Consider the following 21,999-nt stretch of genomic DNA (forward strand, 5'->3'; position numbering starts at 1 on the left):
CAGACTTAGAATCTATGTACTGTCAAAGTTGCTTTCTAAATACAGATAAGTAGATATACTAATATACTAAAATAGAATTTTAGTAATTACTGGCTATAAGTCTCTTTTATAATTATTTTATTGATTTCTATTATAAAATTAGAGATGTTTTCCTACAGAAAAAAATCAGGGTACTTATTATGATGAAATCTCATTTGCTTATTTAACAAGTATGTTATTTCAGGGAAGAAGTAGGGAAAACAGGAGTTGTCACTTTGTTATAATCATTATTTTATATGTGCCAGTTAAACTCTAAGAAAACTGCTTACCCTCAGTGGTGAGGAGACAGACAGTATATTACATATTTTCTTTTCTTTTTTTAATAAAGACTTTATTTTTTAAAGCAGTTTTTGATTCATAGCAAAATGGAGAGGAATGTACAGAGATTTCACATATACCCTCTGTCTCCACACATGCATAGTTTCCCCATTATCAACATATGCCACCAGAGTGGTACATTTGTTACCAAGGGTGAACCTACAGTGACACGTCATAATCATCTGAAGTCGAAAGTTTACATTAGGGTTCACTCTTGATGCTGTACATTCTATGGATTCAGACAAATGTACAATGACATGCACATCATCATATTGATAGTATCACACAGAGTATTTTCACTGCTCTAAAAATCCTCTCTGCTCCATCTATTCATCTTCCCACCACCCCCAAATCCTGGCAATACCTAATCTTCTTACTGTCTCCATAGCTTTGCCTCTTCTGGAATGCCACATAGTTGAAATTATACAGTATGCAGCCTTTTAAGATTGGCTTCTTTCACTTAGGAGTATGCATTTAAGGTTCCTCCATGTCTTTTCATGACTTGAGAGTTCATTTCTTTTTAATGCTGAATAACATTCCATTGTCATTGTCTAGATGTACTACAGTTTATCCATTCACCTACTGAGGAACGTCTTGGTTGCTTCCAAGTTTTGGCAATTGTGAATAAAACTGCTATAAACATCTGTGTGCAGGATTTTGTGCGGATATGAATTTCAACTCATTTGAGTAAATATCAAAGTTCATGACTGCTGGATCCTATGGTAAGAGTATGTTTAGTTTTGTAAGAAACCGCCAAACTGTCTTACAAAGTGGCTGCACTATCTTGCATCCCCACCAACAATGAATGAGAGTTCCTGTCGCTCCACATCTTCGTGAATACTGGCCAATGTAAGTGTTCTGGATTTTTGCCGTTCTAACAAAATGTGTAGTGGTATCTCCTTTTAATTTGCATTTCTCTGATGACAAATTATATGGAGCATGCTTTCATATGCTTCTGTGCCACCTGTATATCTTCTTTGGTGAGGTGTCTGTTAAGATCTTTAGCCTATCTTTTTAAAATCAGGTTGTTTTATTACTGAGTTTTAAAAGTTCTTTACACATTTTGGATAACAGTCCTTTATGAGAAGTGTCTTTTGCAAATATTTTCTCTCAGTCTGTGGCTTGTCTTCTCATTCTCTTGGTATTATATATTTCAATCTGAGGTATCTGTAACTATGTGATAATTTTGTTCATTTGGTGGCAAAGAATGGGAACCTACAGATTATATAAAACCCAGAATAAGAACTTATAATCTTCATTATTAAAAATAAGCAATAGGGGCTTCCCTGGTGGCGCAGTGGTTGAGAGTCCGCCTGCCGATGCAGGGGACGCGGGTTCGTGCCCCGGTCCGGGAAGATCCCACATGCCGCGGAGCGGCTGGGCCCGTGAGCCGTGGCTGCTGAGGCTGCGCGTCCGGAGCCTGTGCTCCGCAACGGGAGAGGCCACAACAGTGAGAGGCCCACATACCGCAAAAAAAAAAAATAAATAAAATAAAAATAAATAAATAAAAATAAGCAATAGTAAATTTACACAGCTACTTAGGAAACACCATATTAATTTAAAACAAGATAAAAGACTTCAGACAATTAAAATTGTTAGACAGCTAATATCTAAACAATTTCCCTACTACTGTCTCAGAGTTACGGCATCACTCAGTCTGATTCTAGATCTTCTTTTCTTATCAGAAGTACCTTGAGGGTCTCCTCTGCCTAGTCCCTCTGTCCTACTTAATTAAGCACCAGAGATCAAGACTAGCTATAGACCATTTAATTAGCTAATTATCATTCTTAAGCTAATTCAAACTAGACAATTTGTTCTGAAAATGGCACTGAGATAGTTGGACTACTGTTTCTGTTTTCTACCATCAACTATAATTGCAAATAAAAGAGGAAAGGTCCCCCGCTGCCAAAAAAACCTACAAACCCTTATATGATGATTTTTCTTGATTCGATTATGAAGGAAAAGGGCCACAGAAGAAAGTATCTATTGGCTTATATTCCCAGAGTTTCTACCCCAATATTCTCACTCTTTTATTCTGAAACTTGGAGATTTTTTTCTTTTTTCCTTAGAAATTTTATTCTCTAAATTACCCTGTTTAAAGCTCTTTATAAAATCATTAAGCAAAAGCAATCAGCAAAAAAGAAAAACAAATATTTATAAACATTTATGCCGACAGCATTAGCATTGCAAGTAGCAATCAATTTTCAACAGGATAGATCAAGGGAGTAAACAATTTTTAAATACATTTCAAAAATCAATAGTTAATCTATCCTATCACTCACTAACTAGCTCATTTCCCCAGCTACACACGTTGATTTTTCTTAAAAACTTGAAGAAATGTTTTGGTAACTTGTAATCTAATGTGATTTTTTTTTAAAGAAAAAAAATGAAAGGAATACATGTTGTACGTTGATTCCCAGCTAAAGCACTGCCTTGCTGTGTGACGCTGGGCAGCTTGCTTCACCTCCTGGTGTCTCATTTGTAAATAATGGCATCGTACTTGATTAGAAGTTGCTAACTGGTGGCCACATCCAGCAGTGGATATACCTTGTTTGCCTAGCATGTTTTTAAAACGGGGAAATTTCATATTCAAATCCAGATTTCTGATTTCTCTTTAAAAATTAAAAGATTGGCAACCCTGCGCCTATATTCCCTGTGGCAAGAAAGGCTGCAATTGAATAGCAGCTGTCCCCCTTTGGATAAGGCATGGATTCTTGGTGTTGTGTTACCTGCCTGTATGCTCAGCATTTGAGCTTCTGATGAACTAAATTACCTCTAAAGTTTCTTTCAGTTCTAACATTCTCATGTTTAGAGTGAGCCACACAGCAAAAGATCCATTTCGCCTCTCTAAGCCTCAGCTTGATTTGAATATGGGGATGATAATAACATCTAATTACCACGTGAGCTTTGGAGAGACAAAATGAAATAGTGAGTGGTGACTGCCTAGCACAGTGACATATATGTAGAAAGTACTTCATAAACAGCAAAGGTAACAATAAACACAAATAATGGTGAACACAATAATTCAAAAATGATTCTATGATGGTCAATCCAATCTAAGTCAAAATAGACATGCTCATTCTTCTCTTCTGAATGCAACGTTGGTCCCATCAAAAAATCACCTATTTGCCTCTAAGTTTTGGAGATTCCTAGTTCTTCATTTACCACATGTAAAATAAGAGGCTGATGAAAAAAATGAAAGTTCTTGAGTGGCTCATCTCAATTCGATGTATTTTTAAATTACGATAAATATTTTCAGCAGGTATTTTTCAGCAAGATATGCTGCAGCTCTTTCAGTTGCAATTACTGTTCTATTCAGGGTCATTTTAGTTGCCAAGAATAAAAATTCACTCAAAAGTTTCTACAGGAAGCGGGGGCTTACCGAAAAGTTTATATATCCATGGGAACCCAGGGGAAAGTAAACAACCAGGTATGAGAAAGGTCAGGAAATGAAGCATGTTGGGGCACCAGCCACTTGTTCCAGCCTATTTTTCTTTCCCCTGGTTGTCTCTGTCTTTACATCCACTCTATAGTCATTCTACACCATCCTGCCTCCTCCCATACCTCGTACTTTATATTCTTCTAACTTTAAAGCTTCAGTTGGCAAATGCCCTTCACCTCACCCACCCTCTCCAAAACACTATCTTTCTGCATCAAGTCTTGCTGCTAACGTGCCTGTTTCTTGTGAGTCATAGTTCTGAGAGAGGTAAAAAATTAAAAACAGAATTACCATGTGATTCTGCAATCTCACTTCTCGGTTTATACTCCAAAGAACTAAAACCAGGGTCTCAAAGAGATATTTGCCCACCCATGTTCATAGCAGCTTTATTCACAATAGTTGAGAGGTGGAAGCAACCCGAGAGTCCATTGTCAGATGGATGGATAAACATATAGTGGAATATGATTTAGCCTTAAAAAGGAAGGAAATCCTATCACATGTTATAACCTGGATGAACCCTGAAGACATTGCGCTAAGTGAAATAAGCTAGTCATAAAAAGACAAGTACTGCATGAGTTCACTTATATGAGGTATCTAAGTGTAGTCAAACTCAGAGACAGAAAGCAGACTGGTGGTTACCAGGGGCTGGGGGAAGGGAAACTGAGGAGGAGTTGTTTAATGCACACAGATTTGCAGTTTTGCCAGATGAAAAAGTTCTGGGGATCTGTTATACAACAGTATGAATATACTTAACGCTACTGGACTGGACCGTGTAATGCTACTACACTCAAAAATGTTAAGACAGCAAATCTTATGTTATTTTTTTATTGCAATTAAAATTTTAAAAAAAATTTCTGAGAGAAGGAATTGATCAGATTTATTCAGATAATCCTTTTGAAGCAAACTACACAAGCAAGGGTCAGTGACAAGCCTATGGACTGACCACTGGTATATTTATTTAACATTTTATTAAATGCCTACTGTTGGCAAACTGTGCTAGGTTCTCAGCCAGATGCGCACCCGTGGCCTGTTTGCCTGGTCATACCAAGTAGGCTTTCCTTATATAACAGGGGTTGATGATCCACATCTCATTTTCACATTTGTAAGTAAAGTACCTATTGTACTACATCCTGCCATAGGGTTAATAAAAGGTTTTCTAATTCTGTTCGTTTGTTTGTTTTCTTTGCCCTTGGCTGTTACCACTGTCACTCTGCCAAAAAAAAACCCCAAAACAACAACAAAAAAGAGTGCAGTTCTTCCATAACTGCTGTGAAAGAACACCTGAAAAGAACAACCATACGGCACAATCTCTTGAAAGGATCCTCATCAATTTCGTAGTTCCCCTTAACTATGCATCAGCAGTACAAAACCTTCCAATTCAAAGAATTATGAAACAAACCAAGAATACCCATCAGAATCTTCTTACTTGGCACAAATAGGATGATAGGAAAAGTTGGAATTCTTGCTATGAAAGCAAATAACTTAATTAGTCTCAAATCTATAAATTTAGAAACTATCACTCCAAAGAGTGATTAAACTACTTGCAAGAACTGTCTTAGTTCAGAACTGCATTAAATAAATTGCCTATTATAACATGTCACACAGGCTTAGGAAGGAAACTTTTCAGTCCCTATCTAACTAGATTCCTGACCATTATCAGCTTCTGTGACATCATGTTCTCTTGATTTTTTTTCCTCATCTCCGGCAGTTCCTCTCAGCTGTTTTCATTGGATGATCTTTTTCTATCCTTGAATATTGGCATTTCCACAGTTCCAGCCCTGGTACTCTTCTTTCCAACTATACACACTCCCTGAATGAAATCAAAACTCACACCAGAGCTTCTACTTACACATGGATGATTCCCAAATCTACACCTCTAACCTAGACTTCTTTCCTCAGGTTCAGATCCGTATACTTGACTACCCACTGTAAAGTCCCTCCATCTGAAAAGATACCAGAAGTCAGTGGCAAAAATAAATCCCATTAGCTTAAACTTTCTCTCTCTATCCCTATCCCCAATGTTCCTTAACTCTGCATTCCATTTCTGATTAATCGCAACATCCAGCCAGTTGCCAGACATGAGGAGAAATCTAGATGCCCCCTCCTACCTCCTTGAACCACCTGCCCACACTCCCAGTAACCCCAGGTAGCAATCAGTCACAAGTCCTTTTGATTCTACTTCAAACACATCCCTTCCTCTTGAACCCAACTGCCATCACCTTAGTTAAAGCCTCATAATTTGCACCTGGATACTACATACCTGGTCTTTACACTGCTCCAGCCTCATCATTCCCAAGATTTAACTTGATCAATGTTTCCTCATTTAAAGTCTAAACTCCCTGGAATCCTGACGGCAAGCACAATCTGACTTTCGCCTATGTATATTCAATGGAACAATTATATATTTATTCCCTACAAGAATGTAGATTCCTTATGTACAGAGGCCATATTACCATCACAGTAAATGTGTTGAATGAATAAACACTTCTCCAGTCTTTCTTGCGGCTTCCTCACACTTACCCAGCTTCCAAGCACACTACATTACTGGCAGTTCTGCCATTATGCCAGGCCCTCATGCTCCCATACCTTTATGTTCACTGTGCCCCCTTTTAGAACACCTCCACTTTATTCTCCACCTGAGTAGGCTTTCCATCTATCCTTCAGATTCAGTTGAACCACCACCTCTTTTAGAAAAAAAATTTTAACTAATATTCCTAATAGTCCACTGTGTTCCCATACCCCCTGCATGTATTTACTAGACTATATTGTAATTGTTGACTTATTTGCCTGTCTCTTCCACCAGACTACGAAGTGCTTAAGGGCAGAAACCATGCCTATCTCTGCTGTATCCCAGGTACCTAACACAGTGCCTGGCACTTAGAAGCCCCTAAATAAATATTTACTGAACAAAGCATGAATCTGTCTTAGATAGGAATGCCAGGCTAGTCAAAAAAATCTATAGTCTAAGTTGATGGTCAAACAAAAAACAAGAGATACAAGAATGTTTTTCTCTCTTAAAAATATATATGATACTCTACTGTGTAACGTATTTTAGTTTCAAGAGAAAATATACCCCAAATGCATAGATACCTCAACTCCATTTTAGAAAAAAGTAATGTTTATAATTATGAATATTCTTTTAAATTGCCTATGTTACTCTTAGAGAGGGATAAGAGACATTTCCAGCCTAAAAATTACGTGTACCTCACCAAAGCATTCTACACTCATTTCAAAGATGTCCTAAAGTTAGTTATAAAAATTAATTTTTAAAAATATTTTCTTTTAAATTGGCTAAATTCAATAAAAACTATTTTTTCCAAAGGTTCAATAAATTAAACACTCTGTCTTATCAAACCAATTTATGTTTGTAGATACTGCCTAAATCATTCTACTTTATAACAAGTTGTTTAAAATAGGCCCCTCATAAGAAAGTAAATATAAGTAGATTTTAAGATCAATGGAGAGAGTCAGAGCCTTTGTCTGCATCTCCTTACTCTACCACACACATTAATGGAAGGCAAATTATAATAGTAAATGTTATTTTAACAGAAGAGCTGACTTATTAACCACTTCTGTCAAAGTACCATATATGGACTCCCATAGCCACACTACTGATTTAAGACACAAGGTAGAGAGCCAAAATGCTCACCCACATGGAAGAAAAGGAAAATATCATTACAGCTCTCTTAACATTGAAGACTTGTTTCGAGCCTCCTCTTTAAAAAAAAAATCACTTGGTAACAGCTTGATTATCTGAAGACAAAAACAAGGCTTAATATTCACTTCAGTGCTCAATCTTGTGCTCCATCAATATTTTATCCTACAAATTTTAGAAGCAAAATGCTAACAATGAACCAAATGACAACTTTCACATATGCTGAAAACATCTGCTTAACCTTAAGTTACCAAGTTGTTTTTCATAAACTGTATAGAAATAATTTTGAGAGCTGTCACTATATGTCTAATAAATGACTTTGGTTTTATACTTAAGAAGAAAAATTTCTACAACAGTTTTTTAAAAGAGAAATAACTAGTTAGAAAATTAAAAAGGACTTTAAGTTTTCTCAGATTTTAGCTGGAGATGTATTCTAAAATGTTAAAATGGGCACATTTAATATATAGTATTCTTTTGGTTCCTCATTCTAAACAACGAAAAATTTCCTTCACACGTATTTTCCCTTCTGAGAGCAAAGGAAAAGAACAATATCAAACCAAAACATAATGCTAAAATACAAATGATTTAAACATTTAATAAGCAACTATATCTTTATTCAAAAACATCTCCAAAATAACTTCCTGGACAACATGAACATGATTTCTGGCATAAAAATAACACAACGGAGATGAAATATTTTCAAAAGATAATGACACAGACTCTGAAATGCTAAATTCTCACTTCTATATTGAAATAGTCTCTTGTGTAGAAGCAATAAATTATAAACATATTATAAAATGTTCTTAGGTTGCTGGTTTCCAATTTGCATAGGATAGATAACTTTGAAAACAAGAAAGTAGAATGAACAGTGTAAATAAATTCAACTCTGGTGCCAAAAATGTTCTAATTGGCCAAACCCAGTGTATCCGTTAGGCAGAAAAGTCTAAACTTCATTTCTGTTTTAATTTTAAGTCCCTCCTCAGGTATAAAAGTTAAAATATGCATTCTAGAATAGTAAAGGAAGGGTCTGATCTTTTTGTAGAGATTTTTCAACAGAGGTAACAAAGATCTAGATATATCATGTTTCATAACTGAGATGAAGGGAAACATATGATAGAAAACCAATAATTTTTGAATAAGTAGGGTAACCTATTAGCTTTCCTCACCCTGAACTATAATTTTGTAACAGTTGCTATTTCAAATCAATAATAAAGTTAAAGAAAGTAGGTTTTAGAGTGTTTCAAGTAAACAAATCCATAATTTCTAGTAAAAAGGGAAAACCTATTAAAACACTCCAGTACATACTACACCCTCCAGTGGGCAAGCATCCATGGAAAAATATAAAAAGATTTCGTTGGATTTTCCACTCAGTCAATCAGGCCTATAACTAATAAAATGATGGTTCTAAAAACCTCATAAAAGTTCACACTATTTTAATCTCTCATCTTAGTATATAAGTTAGAAAAAGCAAAGACTTTTCTATAATAACAATTTAGATGTTATAGGAGAATAATGTTAGAAAACAAAATCATGATCTGCTTATCTTTCCTTAAAAAACAAAGTGCTATCAGATTCTTAATTTCTTAAACTTATAAAAGAAAAACGGTACACAGAGTAAATCACATATAAAGATGTATAAGTAAAGATAAAAGTATTCTTTATACCATGAGCTGCAAAGGTAGCACTAATATTTTAAAGCAAAATCCAAAAATTATGGTTCCTTAGTGAGAACTGTGGCAGAAAAGCAGTAGGTTCATTAAGTTTTTCAGGAAAACAACTTACATTATCACCTGGTAATATTTAGTATTACTGGTCTCATGAGGCTATGTGGTCACTACACTTAGAATAAAATTAAGAGACTATTTAAAAGAGCCCTTATTCTATATGACCAATGTTTCATGACTTAAATCATAGAAGCAAAGACTAGATTAAAAGTATTCTACAATGGTCCAAATATCATTTAAAGTTTCTCTAATTTACAAAATACAAACATATATTTAATACATAAATCTGATCTAAATCTAGATCAGATATGAAGATGTATAGTTCCCAAAATGAATTAAAGAATTTTTGAATATATATACTCTAGAAAAAACTAGTCCAACTAAGACTACTTAAGGTCTTGAACTTATCACTAAGCTTATGAGACCAGCAATTACAGGACAATGGTGACATCTAGTGGACATTACAAATATATACCACACATATCTTGGAATAAAACCTTTTATTTCTAGTGTTTCACGTATTTCAACCTGTCTGAAGAAGTATATGACAAATCTTTAGTTGTAAACCCAAACAAGCTGACTCTGCGCCCTAAAAGCTTCTCAATATGAGGGACCCAATCATATGATAAATATAAAACGTTTAACAATTAAAGTATAAGAAGTAAATATCTCAAGTCTTTAAGCACTAAGCACTAATTAAATGTATCAAATACACGACTAAAAGAAGGTCTAGCAAATGGTCCAATATGATTATGATAACAAAAAGAATTTAAAAGATTCTGAATGAAACAAGTGAAAAATGAAAAAAAATTTAAATAAAAATTAAGAGCTGATCTATTTATGAATTTATTCAAGCATGGGAAGAACATATTAACCAGTATAGTCTGTCAGACAAAATAAGAAATGTTTTTAAACTAGAAGATTATCTAATTTATGACAATTTTTCAAAACCAGATTAGTTCTCAAGAAAATTTATAGGATTATTCTTTAAAAGTAAAGGAAGATAACTGGAAGAAAACCAGCTAATCCTCTCAAGAAGTGATGAACTTACCTCAAAGAAGGACAAAAAAACAAACAACAAAAAGTACTTGTGGACAATGTCCTTACTTATTATTTGTTCACACATAAGCAGATTTCACAAGAGAACAGCACTGCACTTAATGAGAAAGCAATGAAAGTATATGTGATTTTTGTTAAGCATTTTATCACTAACTCAGGGAAGAAATACAAATATTTAGATTCTAGAGATAGAATCTAAATATAAACACTAAGTCAAATAAGAGTCCAGGCCACAAAGTAACTGGAAGTCTTTCAAAAATCACACATCCTTCCCAGATCTCTCAGAACCACCTAATTGAAAAGATTTTAATGGTTATTTGAGCTCAATGATTTTCTGAAAAGAAAAAATGCTAAGGGCCAGAACTTTCCAAGTATACATTTCAAAATCATTGAAGATATCTCTGAAATGTAAATATTTGGGGATTAATAAAATTCAGGTCACAAAAGCACTGTCTTACTGTCTTCAAAAAGTTATCAGAGGATAAATAAATTGTGATATATTCAAACAATGGATTACAACTCAGGAAGCAAAAAGAATGAAGTACTGATACATGCAACAACATAGATGAATCTCAAAAAAATTAGGCTGAGTGAAAGAAGTCTTACATAAAAGTATACCCCGTATGATTTCATTTATATGATATTCTGGAACAGGCAAAACTGATCTATGGAATGAATGAATGAATGAATAAACAAAATCACAACAAGAGTTACCTCTAAGGCTAGGATAGAGATGGAGATTGACTGGGAAGGAATATGAGGGAATTTTCTGGGGTAATGGAAATGTTCTAAATTTTAACAAGAGTTGGGGTTACACAGATGTATGCATTTGTCAAAACTCACCGATAATATACTTAAGATTTATGCAAAATTTATATAAATTTTACCTTAAAAAATAAACCTTAAGCAAATATTAATAATTCCAGTTATCGTATACCATGCTAAAGCATTTGGGGTGATGTGTATAAATATCTGCAGCTTATTTGGAAATGGACATAAAAATTAGATAATGGACAGATTATAATAAAGCAAATATAGCAAAACACTAACAACAGTAGAATCTAGGATATAAGTATGTTGAAGTTCTCTATTTAAATCTTTCAGATTTTCTGTATGTCTGAAAATTTCCATAATAAGATGTTGGGAAAGAAATAAAGATGACATTCACAATTCAAAAGAAAATTAAAAATATAAAAAATTTAAAATATGTTCTGTAAAATATTAACAATTTTCCTTTTATATATTAACATTTTAATCTGTTTAATGTCAAAAGTGACCATCTTCTAAAGAGCAAACATTACAGGACAAAATATTTAAAAAAATTTTAAAGACATACCCGAATCTCTTGAAGATTGTGAAAATTATTTCCTACTCTGACTGAGATCTTGCTTGGAGTATAGCTTTCATCAGATTTGTAGTCCGCATAAATACATAATGTCTTCACTGTTGTTTTTCTTCTAAAAGCAATAAAGTAAAAACAACAAGCCTTTTATCATGTGGAAAGATTATATACAAAACACGTTACCTTCTGATTTTAAAAGTCATATAGTTTGCTAAAATGAGTATTTGAATCAATAATTTCCATGTTCTTTAATTTTAACAATGATGAAAATGAAGAACATATGAAAAAATAGATACACATGTTATACTTTTACAGACATCTCTTACCTAGAACATGATCAAGAAACAGATGTAAGCAAAAAAGAAACAGTTTAGCCAAAATAGGTACCTTAGACTGCAAACAAGCATTAAGAGTTTTCAGTTCTCATTTGTATTTTAGACAAAGGAATTATTCTAACAAGCTTGTTTTTCTTTACTAGTTAGTAGTTAATTACTTAATTTCCTATGTTAATACTTGAAAATAGCTAAGTGAGAAACTAATTCTAGCAAAAAGAAAAATGTTTAAAAAAACAGAAACTATAATCTTATTACTTAATGCAAGAGATAAAATTCTACTGTTTTTAAAACATACATATCTTAGAAAAATAAGCCAAGACTACATAACAAAAATTAATCTCAGAAAACTGCAAGTGGCCAGAAAACATGAAAATATGTTCAATCTCTAATAATCAAAGAAAGAGAAATTAAAACATACATAGACATTAGTCTTTTATCATATTGGGAAATATGATAATAACTGATAATACCCAAATTTGATTAGAAAAAGTTACTTTCATAGCCAGTTAGTAGGTACAAAGCCTTTGACTCACAAATTCAACTTCTAAGAATGCTTTAAAAGACAATAATAACACTACTCTAAAGCAGATGAAGAGAAATCTTTATTGTTCTGCAGTTAAATTACTGAAAAATTATAAACAACCTAAATGTCCATCTCAATACAGAATTAAACAGATTACAATATACCCAATTTAATGAAGTACTACACAACTATTTAAGATACACATAGATATGTAGTTACAGTAGGGAAAAAAAGCAGATTACAAAACAGAATATAAAAAAGGATTGCATTTTGGGAAAAACAAAAAAACTTTTAAAGTCATATAAACCTACATATGTATAGAAAAAGGTCTAGATAGAATCATACGAAAATAGTAAAAGTGACTATTTTGATGTTGTGAAACTTATTTCTTTCTTTATGATTTCTATATTTTCTGATTAATGTTTCAAAATAAGCATGTATTATTGTGGTCATTAGGGGGAAAAACAGACAATTTAAATATCAACCAAAAAACCATAAAGACGTCTATTTAAACGTGCTTTAAAAGTTAAGATCTGATATAAACTGGCACTCACTTAATAACGAGCTCCTTGAACAGAAGTAGCCTGTGTCAAAAGTCAGTCTATAAAAACAGCAGGGGATCTATAGCTCTTAGTGAGCGGACCAAACTTCTATAGCTCAAGCTTTTCATCAGAAAGGAATGGGGAAAGTTAAGGACTTTTCCTCAAATAATAAAGACAGATCAAGATGTAAAACGCTAAATACTCAGGAATTGCTGACAGGATAAATACCATTACCAGGTTTTCAAAAGAGGCCAGCGGTATCAAACTGACATCCTTCTCTGTCTGCTGCGCCAGGAAGGAGACAGGAGGGGAAGGGCAAGAAAGAAGGGGAAATTTTGAAGGGCATACAAAAGATCTTTTCTCTGATGCACCAGCCATAAACAGGCAGTGAAAGGTCTTTCTTATCATGGAGAGATCAAAGATCATGAAGATTACCCTTAAGGATTTCTTTCTTTTGTTTTTTAAACAAAAGCAGATCTAAAGGACCAAACTTTTTGCTTAGAATAATTTCATCTCTAAGTTATTAAATTCAGGATAACTTAGTCGCTGAACCTACAAGATAACCAGGGTTAGGTTAGAGAGGCAAAGAATAATAATAACACTAATGATTATAAACACAACAGCAACAGCAGAAATAGCAAGTGAATAAGTGAATACTCTGTGTCTGGCCCAGAAGCAATGCTTTATATGTATTATCTCATTGACTCCTTAACCTTGTGATACAGGAACTATTATCACCTCTATTTACTGATTAAAAAAAAAAAAGTAACACTCAGGTTAATAACTGGCTTAAGGTCACAAAGCTAGTAGGTGGGCAGTGTTGTAGTTTACGCATGTATCTGCCTGCCTCATATGATCTTAACTACTATAACCTTCCTATTAATTAATTGTACTTAGCTTATCCAGCATTGTCATTAACACCATTTAACAGTAACATGCAGATGTTTATAATTCTTTAAATTTGAGCTACATCATGGGTTCTTACCCTTGGGTCTATGTAGCCCCAGAAATCATATGTATAACTTATGCTATATATGTAGTTTCATTAGATTTGAGAAGGAAACTGTGACTTCCCATAAAGTTAAAACTGTTATTCCATAAAGCCTTTTAAAATTATTTATAAATTTTATCTCATGGTAAAATTTAAAAATAATATTGCTTAGAAAATCATGCTGCTTGTCCAGAGGCAATGCATGTGGGAAGGAAGCACATACATTGTGCTACAGGACTTGCCCTCCCACCATAAACAACTAGAATACCAGACAACATATATGGAACAATCGTCTGCAGACACTGAATGACAAGACGCAAAGGCCTGTAAGTCCTGAGAGAAAGGAAACGAATGAGGTGAGTCCTACGAATAACTGGGCTTTCTGACTGATGGCAATTTCTCAACTGCTATGCAGGCAGAGAAAAGCCTAAAAGAATCTTGCAGTCTCACTGAACTGAGGAAGGAGCTATACCGAGAAAAAACTCCAAAAATCTGCCTTGAGTCCCCTTGAGTCTTTGAACACCAATCTACACAGGCATAGATAGGGTGAAACTCCACAAAGACATGCAAAGAACAGTTGCTGGGGGAAGGACAATTACTGAGAAACAGTAAGCCAAACAATTCCCAGAGCTTTGCACAGAGTAAGCAAACATTAGAGTTCCCAATAACCAAAGTGGAGAATCCAAATAGCTCCTCAAATGTCTAGGACATTCATTTGAGATCCCAGAAGGATCAAGCCTTTGTATTCCATGAGGCTAATCTTGCCCAAGAGAAGTGATCTTAAAGTGTGGTCTGGGGGGCTTCCCTGGTGGTGCAGTGGTTGAGAGTCCACCTGCCGATGCAGGGGACACGGGTTCGTGCCCCGGTCCGGGAAGATCCCACATGCCGCGGAGCGGCTGGGCCCGTGAGCCATGGCCGCTGAGCCTGAGCGTCCGGAGCCTGTGCTCCGCAACGGAAGAGGCCACAGCAGTGAGAGGCCCGCGTACCACAAAAAAAAAAAAAAAAAAAAAAAAAAAGAGTGGTCTGGGGATCTATTGGGGATCTGTAGGGGATTTCAAGATCCTTTCAGGGCATCAACAAGGTCACAACTATTTTCCTAATAACACTAAGATGTTACTTGCCTTTTTCAGAATCATTCTTTTATGAGTATACAGTGGAGTTTTCCAGATGTGATCTGACACGGGACACTGTAAAAGATTTAATGAAGAAGCATATGTGTGACTCCAGCTGTCTCCTCTGAAGCCAGACACTAAAGAGATTCACAAAAAAGGTAAAACAATAACACTCTTCTCACTATTTTTTGTTTTGGAAGAGACAGTTATTTTTCATCTAAAAATGGTATTTATGTTAACATAATAATAGGTTAATTATTTAACTTTAGATGAATAAATAGATACTTTTAAATTTCCTCAGCTATAATTTCCAATATGGTAAATACTGAGAGGATATAAAAAGTAGACAGAAGATCTTTGGAGACCTCAATAGAAGTTTAAAGTGGTCCTGAAACCAAAAAAAACTGGAGGCTCGCTGCCCTTGAGCAGGGATCAGCAAACCACAGCTCAGAGGCCAAATGTGACCGACCACTTATTTTTGTAAAAAAGTAATATTGAAGCAAAGCAACACCCACTCACTTACATACTGTCCATAGCTGCCTGTGCACTACAACAGCAAAGCTGAGCAGTTGCCACAGCTTAAAACACAGTTCGCGAGGCCTAAAATATCTACTACCTACCCCATTACAAAAAGTTTGCTGACTTCTACCCTAGAGTAAAAGGTACTCTAGACCACAGTAAAGGGGCTTAAAATGAAGCCTCAAAAAGATCAAATTGATTCTTAAGAACTTACCTGCCTACCAGAACAAAGTCTAATCGTCTTTATAAAACAAAATCCAACACTCCACATGGTAAAATTTACTATATCTGGCATCTAATCAAAAATTACTGCAAAGAATCAGAAAAATATGACCCATAATGAGGAAAAATCAGTCAATTAAGACAGATATAGAAAAGACTGAGATGATGGAATTAAAAAATAATAATTTAAAAAGAGAAAACATAAATATGTACCTATAGGTATATAACAAACTACCTCAAAACTTAGTGGCTTAAAAAAATAATCATTATTTTGTTTATGAATTGGAATTCGGGCAGGGCCCAGAGGGGAAGGCTCCACATAGCACTGGGTGTGGCTATTTGACTTCAGAGGTGAAGGACCTGCTTCCAAGACAGCTCACTAACATGGTGGTAAGCTGGTGACACTTGTCAGCTGGGAGCCTAGCTGAGAGCTTGGGTTTTGATTCACTTTTTTTATGGGCTTCTCCATTTGATGTGTGTTTTCTCACAGCATGGTAGATGGGTATAAAGGGAGAGAATCACATAAACGAGAGAACAAGGCAGATTGCCTTTTATGATCAAGCCTTAGAAATAACAGTATCATAACATTCGTACTCTATTAGACAAGAAATCCACAAAGGCCTGACCAGTTTCAAGAGGGGAGACATAGATGTCTCTTGATTAACTAGTAGCAAAGCTGAAGAAGAGCATATGCAATAGGAAATAATAATGTGAACATACTGGAAAACATTGTCTCCCTTCCCTGGAAATCAGGGGGTGGAACTGAAAGTTCCAACCTGCTAATCACACGGCTGGTTCTCCCCACAACCAGCTCCCACCCTTGAGTGGAATCCAAAAGTCACCTTCCCTAAAGTGTTTTCAAGAGCCTGAGAGCAAGAAGTCAAATATTACCCCATTGCTCTTAAAATTCAGGAAATTCCAAGGGTTTGGGGAGCTGTGAGCCAGGAACTATGAACGAAGACCAAGTATATATGAGACATCTGAATAACCATGTATTCTTCTTATAAATCACAATATTGTAATAACTGAATACTAGTAACAACTTTGGGTCAATAAATTAGATAATTTTGATAAAATGGACAAGTTCTTTGAAAAAAACAAATTATCAAACTGATTCCATAAAATAGATAATCAACAAGGATCTACTGTATAGCACAGGGAACTCTACTCAATATTCTGTAATAACCTATATGGGAAAAGAATCTGAAAAAGAATGGATATATATATATTTATAATTGTGTCACTTAGCTGTACACCTGAAACTAACACAACATTGTAAATCAACTATACCCCAATATAAAATAAAAATTAAATTAAACAAATAAAAAATAAAAAAATCTGCTGACAACAGGCATAAAAAAACTATATTTTTCTGGGGGGAGAAATGTCTCAATGAACATGGGAGAAAAATTGGTAATTAAAGAGAAAATCTGTGCTATGGCAAAAAAAAAAAACTGATTCAAGAATAGAAAATCAATTAAAGAAATAAGACGTTGTATGTTTAATTTAAAAACCCAACAACTTCACATAAAGAAAACTCTGGGAACAGATAGCTTCAATGGTGAATTTTATCAAATATCTAAGCAAGAAATAATAGTGATTCTATATGAATCCTTTTAGACTAAAAAAAAAAACAATAGAAAAGATGAATGAAACTAAAAACTGGTTCTTTGAAAAGATAAACAAAATTGATAAACCTTTAGCCAGACTCATCAAGAAAAAAAGGGAGAGGGCCCAAATCAATAAAATCAGAAATGAAAAAGGAAAAGTTACAACTGACACCACAAAATACAAGGAATCATAAGAGACTACTACTACAAGCAACTATACACCAATAAAATGGACAACCTAGAAGAAATGAACAAATTCTTAGAAAGGTACAATCTCCCAAGACTGAACCAAAAAGAAATAGAAAATATGAACAGACCAATTACCAGTACTGAAATTGAATCAGTAATTTAAAAACTCCCAACAAGCAAAGTCTAGGACCAGATGGCTGCACAGGTGAATGCTACCAAACATCTGGAGAAGAGTTAACACTTACCTTTCTGAAACTATTCCAAAAAATTGCAGAGGAAGGAATACTTCCAAACTCATTCTATGAGGACACCATCACTCTGATACCAAAACTGGACAAAGATACCACAATAAAGGAAAATTACAGGCCAATATCACTGATGAACATAGATGCCAAAATCCTCAACAAAATACTAGCAAAGAGAATCCAACAATACATTAAAAGGATCATACACGATGATCAAGTGGGATTTATCTCAGGGATGCAAGGATTTTTCAATATCCACAAATTAATGTAATATACCACATTAACAAATTGAACAATAAAAACCATACGATCATCTTAATAGTTGAAAAAAAGCTTTTGATAAAATTCAACAAACATTTATGTTAAAAACTCTTCAGAAAGTGGGCATAGAGGGAACATACCTCAATGTAATAAAGGCCATATATGATAAACCCACAGCTAACATCATACTCAATGGTAAAAAGCTAAAAGCTTTTAAGCTCAGGAACAAGACAAGGATGCCCACTCTCACCACCTTTATTCAACATAGTTTAGGAAGTCCTGGCCACAGCAATCAGAGAAGAAAAAGAAATAAAAGGAAAACAAATTGGAAAAGAAGAAGTAAAATTGTCACTGTTTGCAGATGACATGATACTGTATATAGAAAATCCCAAAGACATTACCAGAAAACTACTAGGGCTAATCAATGAATTCAGTAAAGTTGCTGGATACCAAGTTAATACACAGAAATCTCTTGCATTCCTATACACTAACAACAAAAGATCAGAAAGAGAAATTAAGGAAACAATTCCATTTACCATCGCATTAAAAAGAATAAAATACCTAGGAATAAACCTACCTAAGGAGGCAAAAGACATATACTCCAAAAACTATAAGATGCTAATGAAAGAAACTGAAGACAACACAAACAGATGGAAAGATATCTTGGATTATAAGAATCAATATTGTTAAAATTACCATACTACCCAAGGCAATTTACAGGTTCAGTGCAATCCCTATCAAATTACCAATGGCATTTTTTACAGAACTAGAACAAAAAATTTTAAAACTTGCATGGAAACACAAAAGACCCCGAATAGACAAAACAATCTTGAGAAAGAAGAATGGAGCTGGAGGAATCACACTCTCTGACTTCAGACTATACTACAAAGCTATAGTCATCAAAATAGCATGGTACTGGCACAAAAATAGACATATAGATCAATGGAACAGGATAGAAAGCCCAGAAATAAACCTATGCACTTATGGTCAATTAATCTGCGACAAAGGAGGCAAGAATATACAATGGAGAAAAGATAAGTGGTGCTGGGAAAACTGGACAGTTACATGTAAAAGAATGAAACTAGACTATTCTCTAACAACATATACAAAAGTAAACTCAAAATGGATTAAAGACTTAAATGTAAGACCAGATACTGTACAACTCTTAGAGGAAAACATAGGCAGAACACTCTTTGACATACATCGCAGCAAGATTTTTTTGGATCCATCTCCTCAAGTAATGGAAATAAAAACAAAAATAAACAAAAGGGACCTAATTAAACTTAAAAGCTTTTGCACAGCAAAGGAAACCATGTACAAAATGAAAATACAACCTACAGACTGTGAGAAAACATTTGCAAATGATGCTACCAACAAGGGATTAACTTCCAAAATACAAACAGTTCATATGGCTTAATAACAGAAAAACAACAACCCAATCAAAAAATGAGCATAAGACCTAAACAGATATTTCTCCAAAGAAGACACACAGATGCCCAACAGGTACATGAAAAGATCCTCAATATTGCTCATTATTAGAGAAACGCAAATCAAAACTACAATAAGGTATCACATTATACCAGTTGGAATGGCCATATCATTAGAAAAATCTACAAATAATAAATGCTGGAGAGGGTGTGTAGAAAAAGGAACCCTCCTACACAGTTGGTGGGAATGTAAATTGGTGCTGCCACTATGGAGAACAGTACAGAGGTTCCTTAAAAAGCTAAAAATAGAGTTACCATATGATCCAGCAATCGCACTTCTGGGCATATATCTGGAGAAAACTGTAATTCAAAAAGATACATTCATCCCAATGTTCACTACAGCACTATTTACAATAGCCAAGATATGGAAGCCACCTAAATATCTAAAGACAGATGAATGGATAAAGAAGATGTGGTATACATACACAATGGAAAATTAGTCAGCCATAAAGAAGAATGAAATAATGCCATTTGCAGCAACATGGATAGACCTAGAGATTATTATATCAAGGGAAGTAAGTCAGACAAAGATCATATGATATCACTTTTATGTGGAATCTTAAAAATGGTATAAATGAACTTATTTACAAAACAAATAGACTTACCGACATAGAAAACAAACTTACGGTTACCAGAGGGGATAGTGGGGTTGGGGGGGAGGGGAGGGAAGATCTATTAGGAGTTTGGGATTAACATATATACACTACTATGTATAAAATAGATAAACAAGGACCTACAGTATAGCACAGAGTATATTCAATGTCTTGTAATAACCTATAATGGAAAAGAATCTGAAAAAGAATATATATATATATATATATATATGTAAAACCGAATAACCTTGCTGTACACCTGAAGCTAACACATTGTAAATTAACTATACTTCAATTTTTAAAAAATGGTTTAAAAAAAAGAAAAAGAAAAATAGAGGCAGAAACACTTCCCAACTCATTTTATCAGGCCAATATTACCCAGTAATAAAATCAGACTAAGATATTACAATAAATGAAAATGATAAACTAATATCCCTCAAGAATATAAACATAAAATTTTTCAACAAAATATTAGTAACTCAAAACCAGTAACTTATAAAAAAGGATTTAAAAACTAAACAAGGATATATGACAACAAAGGCATAAAAAATAGACAAAATGAGTTCATCAAAATTAAGCACTTTTATAAAAAGGCAATCCACAGAATGGGAGAAAATATTTGGAAATCATGTATCTGATAAGGGACTAATATCCAAAATACATATAGGACTCCTAAAAATCAACAAAAAACCAAAACACCCAATTCAAAAATGGGCAAAGGACTTAGCCATTTCTCCAAAAAAGATATCAAATGGCCAATAAGCACATGAAAAGAGGCTCAACATCACTAATCATTAGAGAAATGCAAATCAAAACCACTTCACACCCATTACAATGGCTATTATCAAAAAACAGAAAACAAGTGTTGGTATGGATGTGGAAAAATCAGAACTCTTGTATATTGCTGTTCAGGATGTAAAATGGTGCAGCTGCTGTGGAAAACAGTATGGTGGTATCTCGAAAAATTAAACATAGAATCACCATTTGATCCAGCAATTCTACCTCTGGGTATATGTGCAAAAGAACTGAAAGCCAGGACTCAAATAAATATTTGTCCATCATGTTCATAGCAGCATTAGTCACAATAGCCATAAGATGGAAACAATCCAAATGTCCATTGATAATAAACAAAATGTGCTATATACATACAATGGAATATTATTCAGAAGGAATGAAATTCTGATATATGCTACAACATGGCTGGACCATGAAAACATTATGCTAAGTTAAGCTAGAAACAAAAGGACAAATATTTTATGATTCAACTTATATGAGATACCTAGAGCAAGTTACAAGAGATTTATCTAAATCTCTGCTTCTAAGACTACAAAATAAAGATAAAAATAGCTGTAAAGGCTAAAGGAAATAAATAGGGAAGGCATTTAGCAAAATATCTGGTATTTAAAGTCTTTATAAAAATATTAGCTGTTACCTTCATTTCTGGTGTATACATATTTAATACCCTAGGACAGGAATTGGCATACACAGCCGACTGGCTGAAACCTGCCCACCACCTACATTTGTAAGATAAAGTTTAATTAGAACAGCTAAATTCAGTCATTATGCATTGCCTACAGCTGCTTTCATGCTATAATGACATTAATGAGTAGCTGCAACACAGACCAGCTAGCACACAAGGCCTAAAATATTTGCTATTGGGCTTTTTCATAAGAAATGTGCTGATCTGTATCCTAGGACAATAAAAACAAACTAGAAATACAATGCTACAGAATGTTAAAATAGATGGTGTAAATGGAGCAAGATAAGCAAGTTAACTGGTTTCCATCTGTCAAT

The 21,999-nt window shown here is 34.2% G+C and overlaps 1 protein-coding gene across 2 annotated transcripts in view; it reads right to left on the reverse strand.

Moving 5' to 3' along the window:
• Window positions 1-21,999, reverse strand: part of ANAPC10 (anaphase promoting complex subunit 10) — a 74,156-nt gene that overhangs the window by 33,865 nt on the left and 18,292 nt on the right. For both annotated transcript variants that reach the window (XM_060147699.1, XM_060147698.1), the window contains exon 4: window positions 11,571-11,691. In XM_060147699.1, the coding sequence (XP_060003682.1) occupies window positions 11,571-11,691 (121 nt within the window). The remainder of the gene's footprint in view (window positions 1-11,570; window positions 11,692-21,999) is intronic.

The sequence above is a fragment of the Lagenorhynchus albirostris genome, chromosome 4 (genome assembly GCF_949774975.1).
Source record: "Lagenorhynchus albirostris chromosome 4, mLagAlb1.1, whole genome shotgun sequence".
Lineage (NCBI taxonomy): Eukaryota > Metazoa > Chordata > Mammalia > Artiodactyla > Delphinidae > Lagenorhynchus > Lagenorhynchus albirostris.